General features: G+C 42.3%; 1 protein-coding gene across 4 annotated transcripts in view; it reads right to left on the bottom strand.

The window, feature by feature from the left end:
- Positions 1 to 2,630: 2,630 nt before the first annotated feature.
- The window catches only part of LOC113454058 (hyaluronidase-2), a 41,413-nt gene continuing 24,757 nt past the window's right edge, over positions 2,631 to 19,286 (bottom strand). Inside the window, exons 1-5 of one of the 4 annotated variants that reach the window (XM_087924075.1) lie at positions 15,372 to 15,478; positions 14,755 to 15,116; positions 12,065 to 13,037; positions 4,813 to 4,902; positions 2,631 to 3,884 (exon numbers count right to left, since the gene is read on the bottom strand). In XM_087924075.1, coding sequence (XP_087780201.1) covers positions 3,480 to 3,884; positions 4,813 to 4,902; positions 12,065 to 12,994 — 1,425 coding nt within the window. In that variant the 5' untranslated portion in view covers positions 12,995 to 13,037; positions 14,755 to 15,116; positions 15,372 to 15,478 and the 3' untranslated portion in view covers positions 2,631 to 3,479. Of the gene's footprint in view, positions 3,885 to 4,812; positions 4,903 to 12,064; positions 13,038 to 14,754; positions 15,117 to 15,340; positions 15,492 to 19,286 lie in introns of those variants that run through there. The other 3 variants (XM_026725486.2, XM_087924076.1, XM_026725491.2) reach the window with 3 other exon arrangements.

The raw sequence follows: 19,286 nt of genomic DNA, 5'->3' as shown, positions 1-19,286 counted from the left end.
TTTTGCCAAACCCAACTCATTGGAAACATTTTACAATGGGTTTGTTCCCCCAGACAAAAAAGAATTCAAAATATTTAGTGTTCACCATAAAGAACTTAAAATATGTCCTCTCTCCCTAGTTATTATCTTAAAGTTACCAACTAGATGTGGGGATAGTCCATGTTGTTATTTGACATCCAACCTGCAGAAAAGTTGGCCAAGGGGATTGTTTTAATCTGTAAAAGTCTCTTTGAAAAATGTTATCTATAGTGAAAAATTGAAACAGAATGGAATAAAATGGCCACTTGTTGCTTTAAATGTTTCAAGCTTGGAACATTTACTATACTAGCCCTATTTATCATTGCTAGAGATGAATAATGCAGAATTAACAAACTTACAGCCAAAGATCAAGAGATGTGAGAACCATTATTAGGTTAAAATGTTTTTCTTCCAGAAAGAAATGTCCTCATCCCCACCCCAACTCACCTCATCTGTGGTCCAGGTGAGGTAGCAGCACCTTGCTGTGGTTGTTCTCAGACACAGCAGGCAGAATTGGACCTTGTTAGCATATGAATAGAAAACCACAGAGATATCCCAAGGCTGAAAACCCAGCAGGCAAGTTGAAAATATACTCTGGAAGAAGACAATGGCAAAGTAAATTTTGCATTGTTGCCACACTAAATTGGAATAAGAGGAGCCAACCCCAATTTGAAAGCATCTTCTTTGTTCCATGAATAGAAGCCAAATAGACTGGCATGTATCGCATGGCCAAACCACAAATGTCAAATATAGTTGCCCGACTTTAATTTTTGGTAAAAAAAAACAAAAAACTGATCTGGATCAGCGTGACTCATATCAGGATAAGAAACCCACAACTTAACCTACTTTATCTAGAAAAACTCACATATTACTGATATGAGAATTTTAAAATCCTCATTGTCAGATTTTTTGGGGCCTCCCTTTCTCTTCAAAGGAGCAGTTTGACCTGTTCTTAATAAAGTGGTGAAGAGAGGCTGCTTCGTCCTATTTTGCACAAAATGATCCTGACCCAGATTAGATTAAAACACATTCTCCAAATGTTAAAAAAAATGACTCCTTTTTTTTACTGTGCTTATTATTTGGGGGGTTGATCACTCAACGTTATAAGAATTTGCATTTTAAGTTGCATAATAAAATTATTTAAAGAGTAACAAGGACTGGAAGGAGAACTGTACTAAACATGCATTTAGTAGGACTTACTTTGGGGCTGCACTGGAGAATAGTAGGCCACCTTCAAACAGAAGGCAGGTTAGAGTCATCACATATTTTTTAGTCTGAAAAAAATATCTCTCAGCAGGTCTTGGTTCATTCTCCCGTATGGGCTGGTTCTGGGAGCTTCTGCATTTTGTCAAATGGTAGGGCTGGCTCTGCTAAACTTTGGAGCCGATTTAAAAGACAGTAACGACAAAATGCCAGCTATTCTTCACCATGAAGAAATAAGTTGGGCTTGATCTAGGGCAGGGGTCGCCAACCTTTTGGACCTCAGGGACCACTAACTCATAATTTTAGATCCCAGGGACCACTAACCGGTTCTGTGGGCGTGACCTAATTTGTGGGTGTGGCTTGGTGATCATGTGACTGGCTGGGCATGGCTTGTATGTAAATATTATATTTATATAAATACTGATTTTTTTATAAAAAAAAGAGCAACTTTTACCCAAAATCAGTCAAAGCAGGCAGATTGAGTTGCTCACAGAATCATTCAGTGATCTATCTATCTGCCATCGGTTAGTTCAGTCTCTCAAATTTGCTTGCCGTGAGTCTGCACTGAATTTGCTTGCAAGCAAACCTTCAGTCCTAAGGGAGGTTTGGCTGTGCTGAGCCGAAGATCTAAAGACTGACTAGAAAGCAAGAAATCCAACCATTTCCTGCTTCCTAGCTATTCTAAATCTCCTGGCACAGCAGAACAGATGATGGTTGGAAAAAGGAAAAATAGCAATTTAGCAGGCAAGTTCGCCAGGTAAGGAGTGGGCGGGGAAGGTTCCCGTAGGCCATGTGGGCGGCGCAGCCTTGTGTTTCTGCACAGCCTGGATTAATTGCTTTGTGGGGGTGCTCTGGGGGGTGAGATTTCTCTGCGGCCCACCAAAATTTTCTCACTGCCCACCGGTTGGTGACCGCTGATCTAGGGAGTTCGCTCTCCTATTTTTATTGCATGAGACCCACAGACCCATGAAAGCAGCCTAGCCTTGCTAAAGAGGGTGCACTGATTTCATGGCAAGGAACAGGAAGAACTGGGCAAAAGGATTGCTAGCTACTTGCTGCTCCAGAAGAGAGCAGGCGAGCGCCCTGCTTCTCACTCTCTGAATGAAAAATACAACTGTTGCAATTGATCTTTATCCCTTTAGTCACAGCAGAGACCAGGATCCTCTTTATCCAGCATGGTACATGGTACATGGTATTCTCCCTAGCTTGAAATAAGCACCATCAAGGGACCACGTTCTGTGACAAAGCCAAATTTTGTCCTGGGGAAGTCAGGCAAAGAACAGGCCAAATCCATTATTGCATACTAGAGGTTGCTTTCAGTTGGAATTTCCTTCCTGACAAAGAGCCAGGGGGAAAAAAGAGTACCAGGGCAAGCAGCAAGATTTCTCCACACAATACAAAACACACGATTTTCTCTGTGTCTCTTTAATTCTGAGGTAAAACTTTTTGGTTTTTCCTGTAAGAGCTGCAGGCTTCCAAGTTGACAGTGGCCACAGACAATCCAGGCATGTTTTTCCCTGCCAATGGCCTTATTTGGGCCATTAAAAACTGCGCTGCCCACCCCACAGTCAGCAAAGAGTGATTTCCAAGTTAGTCTCCAAGGTAATCCCCCCCCCCTGGAGTCACCTCTTTCTCTACCACCTATCTAAAGAGATGGGGAACAGCAGCAATTTTCTTCCATTACAGCAGCTCCATGAAACCTCCACACTTGTGCTTCAAGGCCCTCCCCCTTGCTTGTGGCACCCTTCCCTAAAACAGAAGAGCCAAGACGCCCCTTCCTAGTCCTTATCCAGAGCAAGGATGAAGGACTAGGCATTGAGACCCTGTGCTATGGCCCCAGGTCCCTTGTGTGAGCATCTCTTTGGGGGAGCTGACCTATTATTATGGGTTCCCATGATAAAGAAGCTATCACACAGACCAAGGCAAGGGCCACAGAGGAGGCCATGCCCCGTGAAGCACCCTCCCTTTGCCAGTCTCTAAAGCACCCTTTCTTCCACTTGTCCAGCTCTCTGAAGAGGCACTCTCAGTGGTTAAAAGGGTCCCTTTTCTTTTGCCTCATGAAGAGCTGGGAGTGCTGAGGGGAGAGGTAGAGCCGTCTCTTAAAGAGGTTTGCTACTTTACTGCTAAATAAAGATATAAGGGCTCTGCCCCTACTTTTCCTTGGCTGCCTACCTTCCTTGCCTATTGCACTGCCTCTCCTACTGTTCCAAGCACCATGGATTCTCTTGCACCCCACAGATTTCACTGGAGAGGTGGCCTTAGTGCAAACAGACCAGAAGGAAGACAGTCATCAGCAGCTGGAGTCCAAGTGTGTAGGAAGTAGAAGGGCCACCCCCGGGTGGATTCAGCTGCTTCTCGCACCCTTTTCCATGCCACCCCTGGTAACAATGGCACTGGAAGTGGGTTTTTAGGAAGGAAATGTCTGCCTGAGAAAGCTTCCCTTTGGCTGCCAGGAGTGGCTTTGGATGCTTGGATTCATTCCGGTAGATCTGGAAGCTGTTTGGATTGAGATGCAGAAAAATGCTGGCCTCACTTTCTTGGCGCCGGCACCGGCCATGGCCCCTGCAAAGAGTCTGGCTACAGAGCTCAGCTGCGGTTGTCACATTAATGATGTAATGGCCAAGGGGCTCTTCTATGTATGTTTTAATCAGCTGGCAATTTTTCTGCAGAAGAAGAAAATCCGAATGAGTAAAATATAAGAAGGCAGGAAACAGGTCCAACTGATAAAGGATTTGTTTCGCAAATGCCATCAAAATGTTCATGGATATAATTAAAATGAGAAGGATCAAAGGAAACTCACAACACTGGCAAAGTAAATCCCTGCCAACAATAGAAGAACTGAGAGCAATATTGTAGAATACACAATAATGACAAAACTATAGAAATTCTGAACAGAAGTTGAACTCAATTCAAGCAGGATATGGTACATCATATTCCTTTCCATATGGTACATCATATAGCGAGACAGGTTTAGGCATTTGGAATAGGTTTTCAAGGAGAGATCATACAAAATATCAGATGAAATTATTCAAATACATATAAGCAACAACCTATAATATTCCAAACAAAGTATCAATACTTGAGTAGAGATTAGTGGTTAGGGATATGAAAGGGAAAGGAAAAAACAGTAATTGAAAGTTCATCCTCATGATGTTTTTGTTTTACTTTTTAAACTTTATTTCAGTATCTTTTTTTTGTATCTTTATTCTTTATTTAACAACTTGAAGAATGTAAATGAGCTCTGTGCTCATAAAAAAGATACATATTTTTAAAAATGAAAAATATTTTTTTATTGTAACTCAAAATACCTATTATAATTCCTTTCTTACATTTACATCCCTCCAGAAATGTGCAAATCCCACCTCTTAGTAAGCTCACTTACAACCTGTCCAAACAGCTCCACAAACCACCACTGAGACTGAGAACACTCAGGGAGGTATTGTTTGATAAAGTGAACAGGACCTGACATGCTCCTAACAGAGAAGAGATCAAAAGTTTTGTTCGAGAGATCTACAGGAAAACTACTGTGTGTTAGGCTTAGCATGAGATCATCTAAAGCAGGAATGAGGGTGAGGGAGGGAAAATACACACCTTACTTCCAGTGTTTCCAGCGTCTCCCCAGAAGATAGCACCAGCTGCCCCCAAAGCAGCACTCTCGCCTATGGTGGAGATCAGATCTGTCTGGAATGAAATAGCCAAAAAGAGTTACAGGTAGTCCTCCTCAGCTTACGACCACAATTGAACCCAAAATTTCCACTGCTAAGCAAGAGAGCTGCTAAGTGAGTTTTGCCCCGTTTTACGGCCTTGCTTGCCACAGTTGTCACTGCTGTTGTTAAGTTGAATCTGGCTTTCCCATTGACTTTGCTTAAGATAAGAAGTGGTGATCCCTTGATCCCAGAACACTGCAACTGCCGGTTCCAAGTGTCTTGAGTTTTGATCATGTGACCATGGGGATGTTGCAACAGTCAGTGTGAAAAACAGTCATGAGTCACTTTTTTCAGTGCCATTGTAACTTTGAACAGTCACCAAATGAATGATTATAAGTTAATGACAAGCTGTACAAACATAAGTACTAAAATTGGACATTAGCTGAATACTAAAATGTTTTCCAGCTTAGAACGGATACAAATAAGTTACTAACAATTACTATTAATTATATAAAAACAAATAATATTTTAAATCTTTAGCAAATTAAAAAGGTCCTTTTATTACTCAAAACCTTTGGGTATTGAAGTAATATATTTCTGGCATAATCATAGCAGATGAATCATCTCCTGAACAGGAAATAGAAAAAATGTGCCTTTTCCCCTTCCTAAATTCCCTGGCCAAATTGCTTTACTAGACCATAGTCCTACTCCATATGTTTGTCTGTCATCCTGTATTTTCAAACAATGCAACTTTGGTGTAATGTTTAAGGTGCTGGCCTAGAAACCAAGAGACTATGAGTTTTAGTTCTGCCTTAGGTATAAAAGCCAGCTGGTAACTTTGGGCAGTCACTTTCTCTTGGCCCAGCCCATCACATAGGGCTGCTGTTGTGAGGAAAATAGGGGGAAAGAGTGTTGTGAATGTTTGCCACCTTGAGCTACTTATAAAGAAACAAAGATGGGGGAAATTCTAATAAATAATAATCTAGCAAGTAGCTTTCTACATTAGCTGTGACAAGCAGCTTGTTTTATTTTGTATTCCAACACAACTGCCGGGTCCCTCAATCATTAAAATCAACAGAACATTACCAATATTAATATTAAACTTGTAAGAACAGGAATACTGTATAGCCCTCAATAGCATCAACACTAAAAGTGTTCAGTTTGCTTCGGGGCGTTAAAAAAAAAAAGATGAGCCTTGATTGGCTTCCTTAAAACAGCCTTGAAGATACTTAGGAATTGCTAGATTTTCAGGCAGTCTACTGGCAGCCAACATAGGACCAACAGCACAGGAGTCACATGGCCAAAAAGTGAGCAACTAAATTTGGAACTAATTGTAATTTCTGGTGGTCTTGAAAGGCAGCTTCCTATAGAGCACTTTACAGTAATCAAATTATATCAAGACAAGAGGATGAGTCATAGTTAGCAAAGCCTCAGTTGCAACTGGTACATCCAAAAAGGGAAGGCTGGAGAGAAACTAATAGTTGTCCAAAATGACTGGATCAGGGAAAGACTTTTAAAAGAAGGAATACCATCATCTCTTTCATGGTCCTTCCATCACACCAGTCCTTCCCCCAAAGGCATACTGACTACCTCTTGGGCCCATCTTGTTACATTCTTCCCTCACCCCAAAAGGGACCAAGAGGGACATAAGTTTAACACAGGTGGAAGAACTCGTGTCAAAGGGCATCTATCCTCTTCACCATACCAAACACTAAAAGGAATTCCAGGAAATATCTCAAGATTGTCACCTCAGTCACCCGATTCTGCCCTTGAACAGTCATGACTTTGGCAGATGCAAGAGACTTTATCAGCAAAATATTGTGCAAACACATCACAACAGCAAGGTGATCCTTCACTAGTAGAGATCGACTAATCTTAAAGAAGGACACAGGAGAGCAACTGATATTTCATAGGCTCACATATGAGCTTGCATCCAAGCTTGGTGAAATTCATGTTTTATCATCCTTCACTAGTATTCCAAGCATCACTTTGTTCGTCTCCTTCAGATAAAGTGATCCTCAGGGTTATGATGAGAGAGGGAAGTCATACCAGATTCCTGGGTTCCTCTGTCTTCCAGATTCTAGGATATAGAACCCTCCACTTTGCAAAGTTTCAAAACTTATATTGGTTTGATCACCACCAAGAGCCAAACACATGTCCTCCATGTTTGGATTACCAACCAACTGCTTGGAGGCAAAGGTAAGATTAAATATATTTCTATAAGTGGGCCAGAGATTATCACAGATAAACCCATGGTTGCTACAGAGAACACAAAGTGTTCCCCAAGGAATAGTGTCCCCAGGATGGATGAACCGCAAAATGTGTCTGGCTTATTATTCTTATCAACCCATACTTTCATCTACAGTATATTCCTTTCTTCACTTTGGGGAGCACAACTCTCTCTCTAATGGACTGGTAAATCATCAGTGAACATCATGGTACCTCCACCCAACCAGGAAATAACTGCCAGGCTATTGGATCTAATAGCAGTACCCTGGGCCCATTGGGTTTGCCAGGATAGGGTGACAAGATTTATAGTGGCTGCAAAACAGGCTCTAGTTTGATCCTGATGCCTGCAGTCTGCAAACGTTCACTGTTTTAGCATGACAACTTAGAGTAGATCAAAGGAGCCCAGCAGCAGCTTAATGGCAGAGGGGGGTCAGAAGCAAAGTCAAACAAAAAGAACTTTGCCCAGATAAAAGTAACATTTTTTCCAGTTTTATGCCAATGAGTACATTAACCAGACACCCTTTCGCTTTCCTCCTTACTTCCAGGTCATAACTTATCCTTCTATTAAGCCAGATAATCAAGTAACTCTTCAAAGGGCTGAGCTACCCTGATCCTTTCACTGGTGACAGATGCCAGTTTTACTCCCAAGAAGGAAGTGATCGTACTAGATTCGTTTAAATTCATCTTTTTAATATTAGGTGTGCTCATAATTGATTCAGAAGCCAAAGGATAATTCTAAGGCATGATTATCCTTCAGGCTCAATATTTCACTGACTAACAACAGAATTCATCAGCTTTTTCATGGAAGGGTCAGCTACCATTGGAAATTAGAGGACAATGACCAATATATAGATCTGTCCACCTCCATATTTACAGAGATGTTGATCTGAATGTGAACAGCTAGTAATATCCAGTAACACAAAACTGGAAAGGAATGTGTACTACTTGGCCTTGATAGTTTATTACCCATGCAGAACAATCTGCAGAAAATGAGGTGAAACAGGGAGCATGGATGGATCTAATAATTTATAGCAAAAATGTTTCTTTTGCTGTTACAATGGCCACCCAATGTTCTTGAATGAATGAATGCAATTTGGAGCATAACTTGGGAACTGAGAAGAAGCCATTGCTCAAAAGCAGAAGCAAAATCAATAATTCAAACATGTGTTTGAGTTTCAGCACTGGTTACCTGTTGATGCAAGTTTCAAACTGTGGGTGTACAATTTGAATGTCCAGTATTTTGTAAGAAGTGTCAAAGAAAAGATTTTAGGTTATGGATAGGGATAGTAGATAATAAGTCCTTTCGGTACTACCGGTACCTTTTAGCCATAAAACGCTTAAATCCCCAGTTTTATCACTAACAACCCATCTAATTAGACATTAGCTCAGACTAGTTCAACCTGACTGCACTCAACATATGAAACTGCACTTGTCAGAATTCAATGGGTTCATATTCCTAATGTTGGTTGTTATTACACTAACTAATTGAAAGGACAGCAAACTAGGGAAAAATTGACTGAACTACTCATTATCTTTGTCTAGACATGTCTGTTCATTTGGTAGCAATAGTACGTAGACTTATGTACTGCTTCACAGTGCTTTACAGCCCTCTCCAAGCAGTTTATAGAGTCAGCATATTGCTGCCAACAATTCGGGTCCTCATTTTACCCATCTTGGAAGGATGGAAGGCTGAGACGACCTTGAGCCTGGTGAGATTTGAACTGGCAAATTGCAGATAGCCAGTAGTCAGCAGAAGTAGCCTGCAGTACTGCACTCTAACCACTGTGCCACTCATAATTGATGCTTATCTTAGCTCATAATTTGATGCTTCATTGTACAGCTTATCTTCAAATGACTCCTTAGTACATCTCAATGATTTCTAGTTGCAGGGATTAAAAAAATCCTCTGACAAGCTTTTACTTCATAGAAGTAGCAACTCTATAAAAACCCAGAATGGTGGTTTGAGGGCCTAGACCCACTGCAGGCTTCAGTGCAGAATTGTATGATTGCTAAGCATGAGAGACATATGAATTATAGTCATAAAGAAGTGCATTGAGGTTACTATTACATATACCTCTTATTTTAAAATAACCACCAGCACTTTGCAAGCGCAAGCCACTTATAGAGAAAATCACAGCTCTTTCAAATCTAAACTGCAGCTTCCGTTTGCTTCAGCACTTTCTACCACATACTTCAAACATGCTGAGAGAAAGCAAGAATTATCTCGATCTCAACAGCTGTCAAAAGCATTCTTATGCAATTTCTGAAAGGCTGGAAGGAAACTGTCCCCTGCTCTCAAGTATCCCAATTGCCATTACTCATAATCCCAAGGAAGAGGGGCCAATTACTGCACTTCTAGATTTCCCCCAACCCCTGCTCATCCCCAGAAATAACCACTTCCTCCTTTAGATTTAGAAATCCTAAAACAAGCTTAATGGGGTTCAAGAGGCGAAACAAAGTAATTCCCAAACGGTCCCAAAAAGCCTAAGAGGGAGAGAGAGGAAAGAAAATCCTCTCTACCCCCTCAACATTTTTTGGCCATTAAAAGGCTGTTTACTACAATTGCACCTGTTCAATGTAGAAGAAGACCCAAAAGAATCCCAGTTAAAAGACCCACCTAGACCACAGTAGCTGCTTTTTGCAGTGCTGTTCGAATTAGTTGGGATATGAATCCAACTCAGTGGCTTCCTTCTCTTAAGGAATCTTAATAGAGTTTACTGTGCTTGGGTTTTGAATGCAAAACTGTGCTTCAGAGCATGTGCAGCACTCCTAAAGCATCTCTTTGTAACTCCTGATACATAGATATTGTATGGCTTTTCCAGGAATTACATGGCAATATAGAGGGCAGTTTGGAGATGTTAGAAAAAGATTCAGTAATTTAAAGAAGTTGAAGATAGCATCGGTGGGTGCCTGTACCCACTTCAAATCACCTTTTTATCTTTCAATCTGGAGCACAGGCACTAGCAGAAGACAGCATGGGAAAATTCTGCTTAGCTGCTCAGGACCTCGCCAGTTATCAGGGAAGGAGGATCTAAGAACCATCATATTTTGATGAGCCTGAGAGTTCACCATATTTTGAGTCATTGTGAGAGATGGGTGGTACCTAAATTTGACAAATAAGTAAATACACAAACCTTCTGGGAAGGGTAATGTGATAACAGCCAGCTACATTTCTTTCCTGCAAACTCACATTTGAAAAGCTCCATGTCTCCAAGTCATAAAGGATTGAGTACAGAACAGATTTTGGACAAGACAGGGTTGTTACCAATTTTAGGTTTGGATTTGACATATGCATACTCTGGGCAGACTTATTATGCCTTGGAAGGACCAGATTTGTAGTTTGATCTTGGATCCAGATTATTTGCAGGATTTCTTAGGTCCATATCTCTCACCACACAATCTTAGAACTTCTATGGGGAATCTTTTGCAGGTGTGCAATACTCTACTATTATTATCAACAGCCAATTCTGCCTTCTCCTAAAGTGGTACAGATTATGGAACAAATTGCCATTGCAGTTGGCTCCCCTCAATTTAGGAGGAAATTTAAGCCATCCTTTTAGATGTTCAATTAAACCTCATTTATATCTACCTGGTACGAATATTTGTTACCCCATTTGGAGCCACAAATTGGATTGAATGCTTCCTACCTAGGCATTTTATCATGAACTGATCACACAATTCTTCTAAATCATTGCAGTGCAGTTATGAGGTCCAACTGATAGATCAAAGCAGCTGTTTTCTTCACATTGCTCCACAAAGTTCTTAGAATTCTATTAGGCCAATTTATTTCCCAAACAGTGCTCTTAAGTACTGATGTGTTCTATTTTCCATAAGGGAGTAAAACATGAGGAGGTATATTACACATATATCTGGTGAAGAAAGACCTGGATCTTACTGAGCTATGGAATTATACCTACCAATAGAGTAACTTCTGAAATGTTAACTTTTCAAGAATTGCAAGGTTAAAAAAATCTTCTTAGGGTTTCCCAAGATACTAAAAATGGGTGTTGTACAAAGCACATGGGTCTGAACGTATTAAAATATCCACCTCTAGAAAGCTTAACACACCTGCTTTGAAAGATTATTTCAAAGATTATCTCCATTATGTGTGTTCATGTATATGCATGCACAGCATCTTGATGGTGGTCCCAGACTATATATATAGGGACAATTTTCAAAGCAAATGCTTGGAGTCTAATGCAGAATGTAGCTGTTTTAAGGCTTTGATGCTTTCCTCATATTAACACACTTTACAAATTACTATTTCTAATGTTTCGTATGAAACTAGTTTTAAATTTCTGCACTAGGTTCTGCACAAGACTGGGATTACATTTTATATTAAACCCTAATGTGATCTGATTTTTTTTTAACTTAGCATACTCTGGGTTAGCAAATTGTGGTTTATAATAGCATTTAGTCTTATATACCACTCTATAGTGCTTTACAGCAATCGCTGGGTGGTTTATAGAGTCAGCATATTGCCACCAACAATCTGGGTCCTCATGTTACCAGACCTTGGAAGAATGAGAGGCTGAGTCAACTTTGAGCGTGTCAGGATTGAATGCCAGGTTGTAGGCAGAGTTAGCCTGCAATACTGCATTCTATCCACTGCGCCACCAGGGCTCCTGTGATCTAGCATGATGTAGAAATGCACTTAATTATGATTGATTCAACAAACAATAGTTAAGCAAATAATGGAACAAACTGATGCAGCAACCTAGTCACAGTGTAATTTATGAAATCAAAAGTTAGATTTTGTGCCAGGCCAAGTGCTGGACCCAGTCCCTCTTTTTGTCTCTGCAGAATGACAGTAAAAGAGGCAGCACAGGGCATGGAAGTGCATTATATACCAACTAGGTAACCTTCTAATTGTATCAGGAGCTGATTAGCCCTGAATTAGAAACTGCTGCTCAAGATCCCAATGTCTTGAATAATGTTTCTCAGTTCCAGGAAGGAAGTATTCTTACCTCACTTAAGAAAAGATCCTGGTGATTGCTATAAGTGGGCCTGGTGTAGACGAAGACAGGTAGAGCATAGTTATCATGATGTTGTTGAGAAATACGAAGGCCTTCTTTTACTCGAGACCTCACAAACTTGCGGCCATTCCCGGTGTTGGCCAATTCAGATTCCAAGTAAATGGAAGGGAAAAGAGCAGTACTCTCCTTCCAGAGCCAGGCCAGGTGATCGTTCCGTGTCTTCTCTACATCAGGACAGTGACCAGTGTAACTATCCTGGTTGTTGCGATAGTCATGGTTATAGCAGTCTGGGAAGAGGTAGTAACCCCAGAGCTGTCGTGGACGAAAGCTCTTGGCATACCGCAGTGTCTCCCTCATAAAATCACAAGCCGATGATTCAAATTCATACTGGGCCTCCTTCTTCAATTGATCTTCTTGCAATTTAGGACGCCGAGCCAGCACGAGCTTACGAGAGGCATTCCGGTAAATGTCTTTGGGCTGCCAGTTTCGGATCCAGATGGGTCTCCACTCTTCCCAGTCAATGACTGCCAGTCCCTCCTTTGAATCGGACCGAATGTATTTTTGAATGCTCTCTGTCAACCGGATCAAATGTCTCTCCAAACTGCTGTTTTGTGGGACACCCCCATTAATTGGCACTTTGTTCGCATCATAGTAGGGATAAAGGCCCAAGCGTTCTCTATAAAAAATGGTCAGGTTCTGGTCCACAAAGCCCTCATTAGGCGAGGCCTGAACATCAAAAACAGAGTAGTCCAACTGAACCTTGAAGCGAGGCTCACAATCCTGGGTGGGTGCATTCCAAGCCACAATAAAGGGCCTCCGGGTGAAGATGGGGGTGAAAGCAGGCTTGTCATACTGCCCAAGAGCACCAGCCACAGCTAGGAACATGAGCCATGGCACTGCCAGTGCATTGCCTCCCTGCATTCTCTCCAAGTCACTTAAAAACAGAATGATGGCAGATCAAAGCCTGCAAAGAATAAAAGAAGCGTTATGACAAGCCTTCCTCAACAGGAAGTAAAGAAATAGCACCCTTAAAACATTTGCAGAGCTCGAGGCTGGGCAAGATACTGTAATTTTGGAACCAAGTAGAAACTCCATCCCTCTCAAGCAATGGAATGTCTAGTCTGTGCTATTAACCAGGCAATGTTTATTATTAGTTTTTGAAGAATTCCTCAAATTTAACTTGGATCTGTTCTGCCAACAATAACCTTTTATTGCATTCAAAAGTTGGGAAAAACCAGACCTTCTTAATTTGGGATGTAAAATGGAGGCCTGAAATACTCTCATCAGGATGCACCTAACATTCTGGTTTACACTGATTTACAAAGTTTGTAGCAGAGCTGGAAAATGATTTATTCTTAGAATTCCTACTACAAAGTCTAGTGTTGCAGGATTGCATCTATCCAATAGCCAACATTCTATTTTTTCAGCAATGTCAACAATTCAAACAGCTGCTACGGTATAATCCTTGTATGACCTGTCAAAATCTGTTTGCTCCTCGCCTGAGACTGGAGCAATTCCTCCACAGCCTACAGAAACGAACAAAAGCAAACAATCAACAGTTGATATGACTATAATAGTCATATCCATTTTTCTTCCTTGAAGCCTTAAGACTCAGTAGCATATGACATGCGTGTAATATATCTCCTGAACAATTTCAGGCTCACCAGTAAAGCAACTACACTTCTCAGGGAATATTCTTATCTTGCCTCCCAAAGGGACGTTTCCCTAACTCAGTATGAACTGATTGTATCTGAAGAAATTGTATCAGAAGCACCATGGAGTTCATCAGAAGCACTTGGACACTCAGAAAGAAACAAGTTGATCAATTTGATTGTGGAATAGGAAATGCTCCCTTCAGTGTGCTAGGGCTGTCTCCCAAAAGAATTCTATTTCAATAGAATCGGCGCAGAGGGATTTGAAGAATTCTATGGAAACTCTCCCCAAATAAGGTTAGTTTCTCCGAAGCAACAGTTTTCAAACTTTTTCAGGACCCAAGTTTGGAAAAATTCCCTAGAAACTTAGTCAAGAGGCAAAATTCTGGTGAAAGAAAATTGGCTGAATTAGAGCAAATCCCCCCCCCCAATCTGTCAAGGAACTTTAGGGTTGTGAAACAGAGTTTGAAAAACCGCACTTTGCATTGACTGCATGTCCCCTTCAAATTTCTGCTAATGTCTAAAGATGCTTTAACTTCAAATTGAAAGAAAATGAGCGCCACAGAAACCCCACTCAAGCTCTTTCCACAACTCGTACAAGTTAGTAGGAGCCTTTCCTGTTGCGAGAAGATCAGCTCCCACCCTCGTACTAAGTTAATGGGACTAAAGCTTTAACGTTTTCAAGCAAAAGAGCTCTTGAAAAGTTGCTTTCTTTGGCGGAAAAAAAAAAGAAGCCAAAGAAAGCCCCTATCAAATAACAGGCGAGAGGAAGGCGCAGGGGGAAAATGTGGATGTCAGCAACTGTTGAAGTAACAAAGCCACACAAGAATGCTGGCCTTCAGGAGCCCCTCCTGAAGCCAACCAGACAAGAGGCAGAAGCCTCAGCAGAGAGTGAAAAATCGCAGCGAAAAGGAAAAGCGATCCCGGCGTGTGCAGGACCAGAGAAGCGCATCCTCACGTGCTACCTAAAACAACTGCTTAAAAAAAGGGCGACGCTCCGGAGTTGCGAGCGAAAGCGATCTAACTCACCCCCTTAAGTTCAGGAGTTTGGAAACGGGTAGTTGAAGCCAAGAACACAAACCGGATTCCTCACCCACCCTCCACGGGATTCAATCCGGACTCATAAGAGGGGGGAGAAAAGTTCCCGGAGAAGTGTGTCTCTCTCACACACACACCCCATTCAGCGGCTCCGATCTTTCTCGGATCGAGCAGGCATTTTTCAATCAAAGAGAGCTAGGAGCTTTGCCAAAACAAAACCAAACAACAACAAAAAACCACACACACACACACACACACACACACAACCCCAAGCAGAGAAAGGGACCCGCAGCCTCGCAGGAAAACTGAGCCTTCCGCAGACGAGCTGAGGGATTCCCGAATCAGGATCGGCTCTGCAGAAACAAAACACCTGAAAAAGTGATCTCGGACAACCCGCATTAAACATTCCCCCCGCCCTCCCCACGCGCCTCTTTCTTCCCAGCTTCAGCCATTCTCTGCCGATTCAAATTGTCAGCCAACTCTGGATTTTGCTTCCAAGTAGTTCCTCCATAAGTTTCTCCTACTCTCCCCCCCCGCCCCCTCCCCCAATATTTCAAATACACACACACACACACACCCTCCTCGGGCTTCTCCTTGGAAGAACTCACCTGGATATTGAACTCATCCACCCCCTTGGCCAGCTTTAAGTACAATGCCCTCGCGGGTACAGAGTGCGCGGTTCTTAAAGGGACCTTGATCCCGGTACCACCCACTCTCTTCTCCGGCGCCTCAACTTTTCCTTTAAAAGATCGAGGGGGGGCGGGAACGGAACGATGCCGAGTTAAAGACAGGGGCGTAGTTCCCCCATCGACGAAAAACTTCACTCCAAGCAAACTGATCTGGGAGAATTATTAGAACCGAGAGAGAAATAAGAGACACAACATCTTCCAGAATCTCAATTTTTCACCGTCAGCTATAAATACAGTATATTTATCTGCATCTGAATGCTTTTCTCTCCCCCCTACGGCGGTCACTTGGTATAATCCAGCTACTCCTTGTGCGCTGAGCGCGGCTCGCCTCTTAAAGAAACAAGAGTAATTTCTTCCTAGGCGGGGTAGATTGTTGGTGAGGCGAGCCACGCTTGGGGCACCCGAAGTAGCTGGGTTATTTTTTTTTAGTCACAGGTGTCCCAAAGCAGCCCATGAGAAGAGCAACTGTAGCATTTGATGTCTTACTATTGATTTTCCCCCCTACAGAATCGGAGAAGGACAAATACATCACTACAATACAATATTTCTCCGATTATGTAGAAAAAAATCAATAGTAAGACATCAAGTGCTACAGTTGCTCTTCTCATGGGTTGCTGAGGGGACACATGTGACTACAAAACTGCCCATGGCAGCTGACGGCGCCTCTCCTATGTGCAAAGTACACTTCCAAACGGAGTGAATCGAGTGGTTTTTATTCATATTTGCAACTAAGAAAAGTGGCTTTTAAGATCACGGGTTGCCATATAATTTAAGGCTTAATGAATCCCTGTTGGCGTTTAGGATTTAGAAGGAGGTCCGTTTAGCAATCCTATAAAGTTACTTCTCCCAAAAGTTGTTGGGATGAAGCTGCTGTCGTTCCCATTCACAGGTCAGAAAGCAGCTAGATGGGAAGATAAAGAGTTTGGTCCCCATCTAACCCGATTCCGCATTCCCTCAACTGACCCAGCTTCTAAAACTACCTTCTGGTACAGTGACTTGTGCAAGCACAATTAGTGAGGTGCTGCTGGTCAGGCTGTGGACTTATAGTAAAGGAGAAATTTGGCTCTCAGACTTGCTGGTTCAAAATTATAGCTAGTTTTCAACTTACAACCACAACTGAACCCATGATTTCTGTTGCAAAATGAGACAGTGGTTGTGTGAGTTTTGCCTATTTTTTTACTTTTCGTGCCACTGTTGTTAAGTGAATCACTGCAGCTAAGTTAGTAATGTGGTTGTTAAGTGAATCTGGCTTCCCCATTGACTTTGCTTGTCAGAAGGTTGCAAAAGGTAAATCGCATGACCCTGGGACACTGCAACCTTCATAAATATGTGTCAGTTGCCAAGTGTGTGAATTTTAATCACATGACTGTGGGGAATGCTGCAATTGTATTAACTGTGAAAAGCAGTCGTAAGTCACTTTTTCCAGTGCCATTGTAACTTTGAACAGTCACTAAATGAATGATTGTAAATCGAGAACTACCTGTATCATTTGTTCCTAACTGGCATCTGCTAGGCATATTGCACGATCCCAAAGGTGCTTTTTAAAAAGGTAATTGGATTTTCTGTTTCCTTGAAAACATTTCACTTGTCATTCAAGAAGCTTCTTTAGTTCTCTTCTTGGATGAGAAGTGAAATGTCTCCAGGGAAAAATAAAGAAACTCCAGTTGCTTTTTATAAAAGCACCTCTGGGACAACCATGACTTGTATGACTGAGAATCTCCATAGACCCATGTTGGCGAACCTATGCCATGCGTACCGGAAGTGGCACATAGAGCCATTTCCCTCAGCATGAGAAAGGTCGCCTGGAAGAGCCCCACTGTGCATGTGTGTGCCCACTGCCACCTGACAGCTGATTGTTGGGTATCTGGCGTGCATGTGCAGGGGGCGTAGGGGGAGTGCGTGGGAGATGCATGCACATATGCAGATGCACTGTGTGCAAGGGGGAATCGCATGCACATGCACAAAGATGAGCGGCATGTGAGGGAATCATTTGCGCAGTTGCAGGGTGCACAAGGGGGGAATCATGCAGGTGCACAAGGGGGGATTGCGCATGCATACTTAGAGGGGGAATCAGGTGCATGTGCAGGAGGTGTGTGGGGGGCAACATGCATTGCCTTCTGGGTGCTGGCAAGCGAGTGAGCATAAGCGAGTGCGCACGCAATTATCGGCACGGGAGCCGAAAAAGGTTAGCCACCACTGCCATAGACTATCATGTCCATCATTTCCTCACTTCTCTTTGTTGGAGCTAAAAGCTGTAGGCCAACTCATTGAGAAAGTGCTTGCACCCAAGGAGAAAACAGACAAGAGTCCATTTTGAAAAGCCCACTGAAATGGAGGAGTGGGTAGGTCTGGGCTTTGGGGAAGAAGAGAAGCCAATTAAAGCATTTAGCTGTTTCTGCTTCCACCAGTTTTTCTGAGCCACCTCTAGCAAGAAGAGCTATGACAGCCTTGAAAAAGGCCCACTGGCTGGCCTCCCTCCTTTCTAACTGCATCTCTTGGTAGCAATTGGTATAAGGATGACCTTGGGAGCACTGGCTCTATTATTGAGGCACAAAGCAGTTGCTATGTCCACAGGCTGGAGTCCCTCAGCGTATTCATTGATTATAGACTGCAGATAAATGGCTGCCAGAGGAGCAGTGCAGTTTTGAGTGAATGGCCATTGTCTGGCGAAGGAAAATCTTTTTTCCCAGCAATGCGCCAGCCGCCTGACTGGGTGGGTTTTGGTTGAGCTCTCCCATGTCCTGGCAACAGGGAGGATTCTACTCTTGAAACAATTAACACATTCTGCCTAACCAGCATGCTGGAGATTTTCCAAAGTGCCACTAGAAATCAAGAAGAAAAAAAGCTTCTGACAGCCAAAATGCCCAATGCTTGAATAGGGTTCACTACTGTTGTTTGGTTCTCTTGTACACATGGATCCCATTGTATAAACATACATCACTAAAAAGCTTGTCTGGGAGTTGATGGGAACTTGAGAAACTGACATGTCCCTGGCTTTAATAAATGCCAGCTGCATTATAGAGCATCCTAGACTTTCAAAAGGCTACTTGCAATTTCTGCCTCTTTTAATCTGACATAGAAAAACAGGTGGTAGCTGTACTTCAATCTCAGGTGTACCATTACCTTCTTGGCATGAATAGAGAGGACCAAACTAGTTTCGACACCGTTTCCAGAACAACTCAGTCAGTGCTTCCCCAAGTAAGTTTTCCCTATTTGGTGTCTTCCAGCTAGGAATCATGGGGACATGATTATGAGAAGATTAGAGATTATGGGAGTTGATCCAACACAACTGGAGGGCACCAGGTTGGGAAATCCCAAAGGTGCTTTTTTTCAAGAGGCAACTGGACTTTTTTTGTTTTTCCTTGAAGGCATTTCACTTCTCATCAAGAAGCTTCTTCATTGAAGAAACTTTTTGGTGAGAAGCAAAACATCTTCAAGAAAAAACAAAGGAAGCCCAGTTGCCTCTTGAAAAAAGCACCTTTGGGAGAACCAGGACCTGAATGACTGAGAATATCCATAGACAGGTTGGGAAATACTGTCCATACTATTTTGAAAGGTTTTCTTTGAGCTGATTTTGAGATTCTCTTTGGCATTTGATTGGCTGAGGCACTGGCCATATTCCATGAGAGGAACATGACTGGCATCCAGTCAAGTTTATTTCTGTGTTTGTGTGTGCATGAGAGAGAATGTGGGTGGGTGAGGAAGTGTAGCATTTCAGAAAAGTTTTTTTTTTCTCTCCCCCTTTTGGCATTTTCTAGGCTTCACACAATTGCAAAGAGTTTAAACATCTTACTTTCAGCAATTAGCAGTGCAGAGGACTTGCCTTTCCTTCCT

Source organism: Pseudonaja textilis, chromosome 2, assembly GCF_049901715.1.
Source record: "Pseudonaja textilis isolate UNSWEBS1 chromosome 2, rPseTex1.2, whole genome shotgun sequence".
NCBI lineage: Eukaryota > Metazoa > Chordata > Lepidosauria > Squamata > Elapidae > Pseudonaja > Pseudonaja textilis.
This window is presented reverse-complemented; position numbering and strand designations above follow the sequence as displayed.